The sequence below is a fragment of the Brassica rapa genome, chromosome A05 (genome assembly GCF_000309985.2).
Source record: "Brassica rapa cultivar Chiifu-401-42 chromosome A05, CAAS_Brap_v3.01, whole genome shotgun sequence".
Classification (NCBI taxonomy): domain Eukaryota; kingdom Viridiplantae; phylum Streptophyta; class Magnoliopsida; order Brassicales; family Brassicaceae; genus Brassica; species Brassica rapa.
Genome location: NC_024799.2, coordinates 27,118,322 through 27,129,711, shown reverse-complemented (window position 1 = coordinate 27,129,711; position 11,390 = coordinate 27,118,322). Strand labels below are relative to the sequence as shown.

At 39.5% G+C, this 11,390-nt stretch overlaps 4 protein-coding genes across 4 annotated transcripts; all 4 read right to left on the bottom strand.

Moving 5' to 3' along the window:
• Nucleotides 1–27: 27 nt before the first annotated feature.
• Nucleotides 28–1,204, bottom strand: LOC103870833 (cyclin-P3-1). The gene is made up of 3 exons (XM_009149003.3): nucleotides 972–1,204; nucleotides 638–880; nucleotides 28–519 (listed from the first exon to the last, which is right to left on the bottom strand). Exons 1-3 carry the CDS (start codon nucleotides 1,142–1,144, stop codon nucleotides 297–299), a joined length of 639 nt encoding a protein of 212 aa, XP_009147251.1. The 5' UTR covers nucleotides 1,145–1,204; the 3' UTR covers nucleotides 28–296.
• A 194-nt stretch (nucleotides 1,205–1,398) lies between these two features.
• Nucleotides 1,399–3,689, bottom strand: LOC103870832 (microtubule-binding protein TANGLED). The gene is made up of 4 exons (XM_009149002.3): nucleotides 3,361–3,689; nucleotides 2,868–3,010; nucleotides 2,723–2,781; nucleotides 1,399–2,647 (listed from the first exon to the last, which is right to left on the bottom strand). Exons 1-4 carry the CDS (start codon nucleotides 3,451–3,453, stop codon nucleotides 1,587–1,589), a joined length of 1,356 nt encoding a protein of 451 aa, XP_009147250.1. The 5' UTR covers nucleotides 3,454–3,689; the 3' UTR covers nucleotides 1,399–1,586.
• Nucleotides 3,690–4,065: 376 nt separating this feature from the next.
• Nucleotides 4,066–6,149, bottom strand: LOC103870830 (pentatricopeptide repeat-containing protein At3g05340). The gene has a single exon (XM_009149001.3). It carries the CDS (start codon nucleotides 6,095–6,097, stop codon nucleotides 4,154–4,156), a length of 1,944 nt encoding a protein of 647 aa, XP_009147249.1. The 5' UTR covers nucleotides 6,098–6,149; the 3' UTR covers nucleotides 4,066–4,153.
• A 105-nt stretch (nucleotides 6,150–6,254) lies between these two features.
• Nucleotides 6,255–10,514, bottom strand: LOC103870829 (aminopeptidase P2). The gene is made up of 13 exons (XM_009149000.3): nucleotides 10,133–10,514; nucleotides 9,160–9,285; nucleotides 8,954–9,073; nucleotides 8,498–8,773; nucleotides 8,216–8,388; nucleotides 7,894–8,127; nucleotides 7,647–7,798; nucleotides 7,365–7,555; nucleotides 7,191–7,299; nucleotides 6,959–7,113; nucleotides 6,781–6,873; nucleotides 6,620–6,700; nucleotides 6,255–6,505 (listed from the first exon to the last, which is right to left on the bottom strand). Exons 1-13 carry the CDS (start codon nucleotides 10,439–10,441, stop codon nucleotides 6,434–6,436), a joined length of 2,091 nt encoding a protein of 696 aa, XP_009147248.1. The 5' UTR covers nucleotides 10,442–10,514; the 3' UTR covers nucleotides 6,255–6,433.
• Between the last annotated feature and the right edge of the window lie 876 nt (nucleotides 10,515–11,390).

The window sequence follows — 11,390 nt, the reverse complement described above, 5'->3', positions numbered from 1 at the left end:
TCCATTCGTTTGGGAAGCACCACCATGTGAAGAAGAATATTTATATAAGCTCAAATTTAGCTCTGATTGGACCATTTCTAATTAAGAAAATAAACTTTTTGATTTTTTCGAACGAATAGATGTTTCAAGTGCCTTGTTCAATTAGAAAAAAAACACAAAAAGTTTTTATTCCAATCTTAACTAGGTTTATTTCTTGTTGGTTTCTTTTCATTGATCTGTTTCTTCAAATAGTCATGAGAGACACATTAGCTAGTGAAGAAAAGAAGATCTAAGCCAATCTTATGGGTTTTCTTTTATTAGATCGCTTGGCAGCTACAAGTTACCTCTCCAAGAACTGTTCTAAGTTTCCTTGGCTCACAAGTCACCGTTTCTCTCTGCAACATTAGACAGTGTCTCTCAAACATCTCTGCTGTAATATTTAGTCTAAAATCAACATCGAACAAGAACGTTCTCTCCAGCCTATTCATCTCCTCAGTGCTCACTCCTCCGATTTTTGCATAATACGCATTGTTATAGCACCTAAACTCCAAAAAAAAAAACAAGATAATAATTTTTTTTTGTTTTGCCAAATAAGATAAGAAACTTTTGTTACAGTCAAATAGAGTAGGAGAGATTTTAGGTTTAAGAAGATACTAACTTGCGGTCCAAGAATTTGGCTGCTACCAAGAGACTGGTGATGAGAAGGCGATGAACGTTGAGTGATGTGAGACGAGGAGTCATGCTTGTAGCCACTGGTGTTTCTAGATACCTCAGGATGTAAGCAAATGCTGCCACGAAGCACGCAGGGCTACAACGAGCGTACCTATAGACTCTCTCTGTGTAGCGATGAATGTTCATCGATGGTGCTCTTGATCCATGGAACATAGTGATCTCTCCCTCCCTGTCAATCACCACGATATTCCAAAATGAGGTCAGAATACAGAGGAACTATATATGATAAATCTCGGTTTTATATATTGACAAAACATAACTTGTTGTGTCTTGTGTGGAGTGACTTTTCATTCTTTTGGATCATCTTCCCAAGAATTAAAGCGAGAAGGGTGATGACTCTAGGAAGGGTAGAAGTAGAAGGCTGATCATAATCTTCTATAAGACCTAACCATTGGAAGAGCGATGAGGTGGTGGAGTTTATAGAAGTTTCCATCTCTGCCTTGAAGCCAAATTGAGAGGACTTTAATAATCTCTCCGGTTGTTCTTGGCTTGAGTTAGCACATTGAGTGTAAATGGAATGGGAGAAGCAAAATAGAAGCTTTTTGTTAAAGCTTTTGCAACTTTAGATTCTTTGCTTTCAGTGAAAATAATAAGGAAAAAGTATTAGTCAAGTTTCATCTTTAAAATGCTTTTATATGTCATGAAAAGGCAAGAAACAAACAAAGAAGTGAGAACCTGAGGTAGTAATTGCCATTTTAAATCATTTAGCCATTCATTATTTTTGTCTTTTAAACATAGATATGTAAACAACACTACACAATCAAAGATAACACATTCAATTAGTATAAGATAAACACAATGAAGACCATACTCAATAGAAGTAATAATACATTATCTTATGAGCTTTGCACTATTGTTTGATTTCAAACTCTCTCTTATGAGATTCTCCCCATCGAGAATCTCTTAGGAACTATAACCGGACGCTGTCTCAAGCCACTCACCATCATCCCCTTCTCATCATCATCACACCTCCCTACATTTTTCCTGCTCTTCATTGGAGACACCAGCCTCATTGCTAGCCTTGATGGTGAAAACGACCTCCTCAGCTTTGCTGCAGTTGATAGCTTCTGCGTCTTCTTGCTCGGAGAAATGGAAGCTTTAGGTGACTTCTTTCCCAAGTCACAGTTTCTTGCCGGAGATATAAATGCTTGAAGGGTGACTCTTTTGGGAGAAATGGACGACTTGCGGGCCACGTTACTTCCGTTTCTCGTTGGAGTAAATGATCTTCTGAGCTTCCCAGCTGCTGATAGCTTAGGCGGAGACTTCTTCCCCAAGGAAGCGCTTCTTGCCGGTGACTTCCGACCCAAGTTACCTCCGTTTCTGTTAGGAGAAACAGAGACTTTACGCGGGCTCTTGATCCTGACCTGAAACTTGGACGGTGATTTGGTAGGAGACTTGATCAAGAACTTGTGTGGCGTCTCCTTTTTAGTGTCCTTGCTGCTGGTTAGGTCACTTCTGGCTATCACCGGAGACATTGTTCTACTGAACTTAGCTTGTTGCGTGGAGGAGCCAGAAATAAACAAAGGGTTTGGGAACAGAACCGCTTTTTTCCCCCAAGGTTGATGCTTTGGCGAAACCCTATTAGCCTTTACTTGAACCTTCTCTGCTTTTGTCTGTGGAGAGACGATCTTGAACACGATTCTTGAACGAGCCCTAGGAGAAGTAGGTTCTGACCGTTTGTTCTGCTTCTCTTTCTTCCTTCTCGCTTTGATATTGCTGCTGACAGTTTCATGGTTCTGCTCTTTGGATTTCTGATGGGTCTCAGGTGTTTTAGGACCATCTTCTTCTTCTTCTGGCATTATTGATCTTCTTAACTTTCTACTCTTCTTTGGTGCTAGTGCGTCTACAATGTCTTTGGTGACCTGTGAGGCTTTTAAGATTTCGTTTACTGTCTCTCCTAGTAGCATTGCTGGTAGTGACATTTTCCTCCAGTCTCCTGCATTGGCAAAAAAAGATTATACATTGCACAAGAAACTAGGACACACTTGCTGAAACAGAAATAGAAGCTAACCTGGTGAAGAAGCTGGAAACTTTCCTATTGGAGATTTCTTGTTATTAGCATTCTTGATCCTACAAGTAACAAGTGAGAAATTAAAATTAGAAAATGAACACTAAGTAAAAAAAAGGTTAAAGTTTTTGTTACTTCTGGATTTTACCTTAAAGTTTCTTGCTTGCATCTAAGACTAGTCTTCAAGTAAGTTCTAGTGCTTCTAGGGCTAAGGTTCACACCAGAGACAACTTTGGTCCCTCCTGCTATTGTGTATTGCAGCTCTTGCAGCCTCTCCATACATTTGTCAACCTTTCACCATATCACAAACCAAAATTGACTAAAAAAATCAGCTAAAACTCAAATATTAGGTTCCCAAAAGTCTAATTCATAGACTATATATGTTCCTCAGGTATCAAGAAGATCTCATCAATGGTGGAAACTAACAAGAGACTACTTATAATCCATTAAAAGAAAGATCTTTTTAACAACTTGGGGCCAGAACACAGACAATTTTATACTAATTAAGTAAAGTTTCAAACATAATGGGAAGGAGCCTAAGAGCTGGAGCGTTTGCAGATTCTGGTGAGAAGAAGATTAAAAATTAAAAAAGTTTTAAACTTTATGCTAATGATGTAATTTAAATGGACCAGCATACATACCTTGTTGATTGTCTCCCTGAGAAGTTCTGAGTTGAGAGGAGGCGCCACCACCATCGCCACTTTCCTCTGCTTTTGTGGGGTTCTTGCAACCATTCTCACAAAACAGCTTCTAGAAATCCAGATCTCTCTATTTCTCTAGCCTTAAAAAAAAAAAATTCAGACAAGGACATAAACTCGAAACAAGATGAATCTTTCTCAGCTTCGGACAGGGCTTCCGTCTTATTTTTGGTTGTCTGAATGAAGGTTTGAGAGAGGATAAAGGTTCTTCTTTTCGTAACGGATCTTTCGTTTATTATTTTTTAATTTAATTTGTATCCGTTGGTCCACAACGGTCTATTTTTTTTTACATAACGGCTACCTTTTGTTTGTGTGCCAATTCTACTTTTTAATCTTCAAAAACTCAGAGGAATTTAGTGGCATGTGGGGTTACAAATACACTATCAGCCGTTTATTTAGTCTTTAATTAGGCTACAAAAGTGTTTAATTTTTGTATATCAAAAAGTGTTTTAATTTGTGAATTTATTTCAATTAATATCAAAAAGCATATGTAGTAAGATCTCAATATTTTTATATCCTCTTTTTTTATTTGTCATAATTTGTGGATTCATCATCATATTCTAATAAAAAAGATTGGCTTATGTTGCCTCTAGTTAATGACCAGACAAAAATGTCCAGATATCACCCGGGGACCATAAAGACAAGATAAGACAAGATCAGCCTCTTCATCTAGAGGGTCTCCAACCACAAATTTTTTTTGTAGACCTCATGAAATTGGAATCTTTGTTTATGTATTTCATGTAGAGAGTAACCTCTTATCATGTATGTAACCTTCATCTATCATAACAACAAACAATTCAGAGAGAACATCATGTATAGACTCTGCTTGTGGATGCAACTTGTCGTCAGCAACAAATCTATGTGTTTGATTCTCGATTTCAATCCAACTAACTCCTGTTTCTTTAGTCACTCCCATTGCTTTCATTCTCTTGATCGTTTTCTCTCTCTCTTTCCACTGTCCTCTCGATGAGTATATGTTGGCCATCAGAATATGAGGGGCTGAGCTATCAGGGGCAGAGAGAAACAACTGCTCAGCTGCATATCTCCCTATCTGAGTGTCACCATAGAAACTACAAGCACCAAGCAACGCCTGCCACACCAGAGAGTCCGGTTTCATTGGCATTGAGTCTATAAAGCTCTTTGCTTCTTCTAACCGACCAGCTCGCCCCAACATGTCGACGATGCAAGCATAATGCGCTGTCCTAGGCTCGATTCCGTAGACATCTTGCATCTGTTTCAAGAGTTCTCGCCCTTTGTTGATCAACTTTACATGGCTACAAGCATGGAGCAGTGACAAAAAGGTAACATCTGTTGGCTTCACGTCTTGCGTTATCATCTCTTCGTATAGCTTCAACGCAGCTAATCCATGACCATGGCGAGCAAATGATGCGATCATCGAGTTCCATGAAACGTAGTTCCTTTCCGACATTCGTCTAAACACGCTGAGTGAATCATCCAGATCTCCGCATTTCGAGTACATGTTGATGAGTCCGTTGCTAACAAAGGTGTTACCGGAGAATCTTCGTTTGATAACCAACGAATGAAGCTGCTGGCATAGACCCAAGGAATTATCCACAAACGAGACTCCAAGAACAGCTGAAACTACATTTGCATCTATCTCCACACCATCTTGCAGCATTCTAATGAAGAAATGTATAGCTTCTTCCTCTGACCCGTTTTGTGCTAAACCAGCTAACATCACAGTCATCGAAACTTCATCAGTTTCTTCAGCCGACTCAAAAACATTCCAGGCGTCTTCAATGCTTCCACATTTGGAGTACATATCCATTAGCATACTCTCAACGCGTAGCTCTGATTCAATCCCAACTTTCCACAAAAGAGCATGAATCTGTCTCCCTTCCATAACTCTCTGCGAGCCTGAACAAGCAGATAGAGCACTCAGATAAGTTACTGAGTTCGGTTGAACCACTCCTCTACGCATCAAACAAAACAATCTTAAACCATCTTCATGCAACTCATTCTGCACTAAACCAGTAATCACAGCCGTCCAAGTTATAACATTTCTTGACACCATCTCATCAAAAACCTGTCTCCCAGAAACCGAACACCCACATTTGTAATAAGACGTGATCAAACTGTTCCCCACGGGGATTACATTGTCATAACCGCTTAAAACAGCTAAAGCATGAATCATCTTGGTAACAAAACAGAGCTCTGGAGTATCACAAACCGATAAAGCAATCGTCAAGGTCGCTTGATCAAACCCACCGGGTGTAAGCATTCTCTTGAGCAACACAAACCCAGACTCTATCTCTCTGTTCTTCATAAACCCATTAAACACCGTGTTCCGAGAAACATTATCTCTCATGGGCATTTCGTCGAACAACTTGCGCGCATCAATTAGCTCTCCGTTTCTAACGTACAGAGCGAGAAGAGAGTTCCAAACAACGAGAGCGTTTCGATGGACGTCAGCATCAACGGGCTCGAAAAACTCGGGGCTTTTGACAACAGAGGCGTGGAGGGAAGGACCCAGATGAGGAAACCAGCCTTCTCTGCCGCAGATGGATAAGAGGAGGCTGATGTCGACGTGGTTGAGGAGAAAGGTGGAGACTTTGTGACTTGGGCTCTGCTGGATTAGGATTTTCGAAGTGCATAAGATGGCAGAGAGGCAAGCAGGAATGTGAGGGGTGAGTTTCTGAATCACCCATCTCGAATTCATTCACCAAAACAGAGTAATTCAAAAACACTGACTTGCTCTGTTTTCGATAGAACTTAATCTCTATGCCTCCATGAAGAAGCAGAGATTGACTACGAGCAGAGTCGAGTACTATGTCAAGAGAGGTTTTTGGGTTTAAATTGAGCATTTGGAAGAGTTATTGGGTTAATTAGAGATTACTAATAAAAGCGGGACTTTTTTTGTAAACTTACATGAATAGTATTACATTTTGTAATTTTACACAAACCACATGGGGAAGATGTAGATTTTGGTTTTAATCCTAATAAAGGATCAAGTCTACTGAGCTTGAAAGTGGGAATAACATTTGGTTTGATTTGATTATGGTTTGGCTAAAGGACGAGTGTTGTTCCAGAGCCATTGCTGAGTAGGACCTTCTAACAAAGGTGAAACCTGCCAAGGATACATCAACCGGTTTAAACAACTGATGCTGTCAGAAAAAAGTAAAGCCATATGTTGATATGATCTTGGCTTGCTAGGCACATGTAGGTCTTTGTGTGGACTAACCTTTTCCCAGACTTCAGCGTGGTAACTATTAAGCCAGTCAATCTCAGCATGAGATAGAAAAGAAACATCAACCATCTTTGTCTGCATGATATGGTGAGCGAGAATTGCGTGAGATAAAGATAAAAAGAAGAACTAGAATGAATGATTTAGTCACTCTGGACCTGAATGGGGAAGAATGTAAGCTTCTCAAATCCAAGGTACGTAGCACCACCAAAGCGGTTTGGTGTTTCAGCATCTTTCACATGAAGGAGATTCTGCAAAAGCAAAGCCATACAACTGTTGACTAACTAATCTGATACATCTTATAACGACAATCATGGTCTAGTAATCAAGTCGCACCTCAATTCTGATTCCAAAAGCATGGTCTTCATAATATCCAGGTTCATTGCTTACTATCATACCACTCTGAATAGGAGTCATGTTTCCATACCGAAAGCTAATACTTTGAGGGCCTTCATGCACGTTGAGTGCAGCACCTACGCCGTGTCCTGTCCCTGTTAGGCAGACAAAATATCAGATCAACAAGAGTTCCTTCCTGTGAAGAAAGTTCAAAAGGTAGAATAGAGTTTACCATGGCGGTAATCAAGTCCGATCTTCCATAGAGAAGAGCGTGCAAACCCATCCAATACAAAACCAGGAGTACCTTCTGGGAACACAGCTTGATCAAGAGCTATATGACCCTACAACCCAAAAAAATAATCAGACAAAGGCATCCAGCAAAGCTCGGTTTGTTCAAATCTCACACCTGCAAAACTCGGGTGAAACATTCTTTTTCTCGGGCAGAAGGTTCACTAAAATGTGCTGTTCTGGTGATATCTGTCGTTCCATCGACATACTGAGCTCCACTATCGAGTAAGAAAAGTTTGTGAGGGTCTACACGACTACAACTCTCTGGCTCTGGTTTATAATGTATAATAGCTCCATTTGCACCGGACCCTGCAGGAATAATTTGAGGAAAGGAGTACACATCAGTCACTGAATGTATATTCTCCATTTGTTCCAATTGTAAGGATGACAATAACCATACCGCTTATCGTATCGAAGCTAGTATCCATAAACCCATCCTGCACTGAACGGAACTCCAGGAGCCTGTCAGCGACATCAACCTCCGTAAGGTTCTCATTCTTGTGCACTTCTTCTTCCAGCCAAGCCCAGAAATGAGCTAGAGCAGCAGCATCTCTGCACAATATGTGCTTAGAATAGATCATTGAAATCCTCTGAAGGCAGTTGAATTAGGGAACATGGTATGGCAAGTTGGCAACGAGTTTCTGTACCTCAAGTGAGAGTTCTTCATTCCCTGTAGCTCTGCATCATTCTTAATGGCTTTTGACCAGGAGATAGGAGACTGCATGTAAATGCCAGAGGGTTTCGTGCTGGAGCCATCAGTAAATTTTTCTTTGCTTTCGGGCTTACTCGAATATTTCTCACACGCAGATTTGTAGGTACTAATGATAGCTACGTTGAGGGTTGATGGATCCATCAACAGCTGAGCTCCTCGCGCTGCCAGACTGATAAAACTCAAAGTGAGTTAAAGTACCATTCTGAATAGAGCAGGAAGAATTTTTATTTCACTGAAAGGTATAATCAAATCCTTACCTATCTATTTCTTGAAGAATGGAATCATAAGGTCTAAGTTCAATCCCTGCGTTCTTCAAATGATCTTTCACCTCCTCATTTACTTTGGAATCATCTACAAAGAGCTGGGCTTGGTCAACCTCTACAATCAGATATGAGTACATAACAGGTGAATGTGGAACATCGCTCCCTCTCTGGAAATAAAAAGAGGCACAATACAATATCAATGCTTTGGTTACTAAGTGGATAAAAAAACTGCAATTAGTACAGTGACCACGGTACTATATAGATCAGGAGTATTACCAGATTAAGCACCCATGCAATCTCATCAAGCATGGATATCACTATGGCAGATGCGCCAGCATCCATAATTGCATTTCTCAGAGATAACAATTTCGACGCCACGTCTACACCAGCATACTTTAAGTCGTGTACCCTTATCTGTTTGCTTGGAGGCTTTGGCCTCGAGTCCTTCCATATTTCATCCACAAGGTTTACATTGTAGAGGTAAACCAACTCATGGTTCTTCTTTGCTATAGCCTCCTTCAGTTCCTCAGCTGCATCGGCAGAAAAAAGGAACTGCTCCCTTCATGAATCACAAAGTATTGTAAATACAAATTACAAACAAAAAACACCAAATTTTCTTAAATTAATTAATTTGTAATAATGTTTTCTAGATCACACGCTCTATGTCATTTAATAAGAACATAAGGATGCAAGGGAAAAAGAAAAGCCTTAAGAAGATTCGAAGTAGCTTACAGGATCAATACCAACTCTTCCACCAGAAGCCAAAACATCAGCTACCCATTCACTTGCAGTAGGGACTCCCGGATTACCAGCGCGCATGAGAGTCCAACTAGAGTTTAATTGCTTCTCCGCCTTTAAACAAAGAAAAACATTATCCTTTTCAAATGTCTGTAGAAGACGGCAATCCAGAGATTTTCAAATGGATTATGATTAAAAACCTGAAGAAAATAGCGGCCATCTGTCCATAGAGCAGCCTTATCCTTGGTGACAACAGCCGTACCAGCACTTCCTGTAAATCCTGATATAAAAGCCCTCCTCGCATAGCACTCTGCGATGAACTCGCTCTAGCACCAATATGAAGACAAAAGCACACTCAAGCCATTAAATGAAACAGGCACGAAGTTTATGGATCCAACTTAGAAGCAGAACAAATTTTTGATCACAGACAAATTTTTGATCCTAAAGATCTAAACTTTACACATATATCTCAAATAACAACACACTACTCATAGCAGAATGTCAAGAAACAGTGACATATGTTCATGAAACACATGAGCTAACTGTAATAACAAGCAACAACGCGCAAGGAACTTAATTTCAAAATCTACCAGAACGTCCTCGTTTGAATCATCAGTAATTACATCCCAATGTCTAATCTCAAGCTAATCAATGATTTCACAGAAAATACATACAAAGAAGATCTTAAGCTCCTAGAAATCTAAACTTTCACCGAGACATCTCAAACAACAACATCAACCGCAGAAGAATAACACATTAATGTCCAGAGAAACAAAGACATATATGTTCATGAAACACATTGAGTTAACTGTAATAACGTGCAGAAGCAGCAGGAAACTTAATTTCAAATCTACCAGAACGTTCTCGTTTGAATCATCATTAATCACATCATACTGTGTAATCTCAAGCTAATCAAACTCACATCACATCGCTAACTTTAATTTCACAGAAAAATACATACATAGAAGATCTTAAGCTCCTAAAGATCTAAACTTTCACCGAGACATCTCAAACAACAACATCAACCGCAGAAGAAACAACACACTAATGTCCAGAGACAAAGACATATGTTCATGAAACTCATTGAGCTAACTGTAGTAACGTGCAAAAGCAGCAGGAAACTTAGTTTCAAGTTCTCATTGAATCAAGAATTGGTTTAAAGAAAAATCAAACCTGATGAGCATCTTGTGAAGGGACGATGTAAGCATCGATTCCAACGCCCGGCTTAGAAAACTGTTGCCGGAGCGCGGTGAGCTTCTCGTCCACAACTGCTTCGGCTCGAGCCTTCCGAATCTCTTTGGAAGACTTCGCGGTGAAGCTGCTGCTAGCTTCGCACCTCGCGCCGAGGAGATGGTTGCGCGGTAGTTTACGGTGGATCAAAGGGAGGGAACTGAAATTTCGGAGAAAAGGAGAGCGAGAGTAGCGGGAGGTGAGGAAAAGGAGGCGGTTCAGGGACGGCGAGGAAAGGGTTAGAGGAGTCATCGCCGGCGATGGCAGGAGAATCACACAACGACTTGGAAGAGGAGATGATAATGAACTAACTAGTGACAAATTGCAAACCAACCCTTACATTTATAAATCTTGTGTAAATTATTATTAATAGCATACAAATTGAAAGGCCCGGCCCATTTATATTTCACTGTTTATAGCAACTAACCAAGAACAAAAATTTGAGCCCGTATAAAACGACAGTATAACTAATTGCTAAAATTCATGTCCACCAAGTTGATATTATATCTTGGGAAATTGGGGCCTATATGCATGAAAAAAGCATAATTAATTGAGTAGTCAATTACCCTAATTTCATAAACTGTAGAGATACTAAATAATTCTGACATAAATTTTTATTAATTTCTGAATTCTCTTAATTTATGCAAGTGCCTTAATCCACTGGTTCGACTGATTCATTGATGCTTTTAGATCGGTAAGTTTAGGGTTTAAATCCTAGAAAATATAAATTATATATATTAAAAAGAAAAATAGCTACAAAAAATCTTCAGTGGTGCAAGGTGTACCACCGAACATGTATCTCATGCATTGATTTTGGAGTGGCACAATAAGACATGTATTTTCATATGGTGATAAAATTATCGTCTATAAAATCGTTTACGTAATATTTTTCGTAGCCGTAATATTGTAATTATTCAAAATGTCAGAACAAAATTATCGTATTTTTAAATATGATCCTCTGCTTCCGATACCACAACCCACTCCACGTGAAACTAAGATGAACGGTGTATAAATCGTATAGTCTACGTGGACGTTCATGATCACACTTGTACTAACATCTGATATTTAGAGTGAAACCAAAAACAAAATTGTTCAAAAGAGTGAAACAAAATAAAGGTAGAAAATGTGGAAGTCCCTTTGGTATAACTATTTGATTATTAGTTCATTAATGTTTCTACACCATGAAATATGCGGTTCGAAC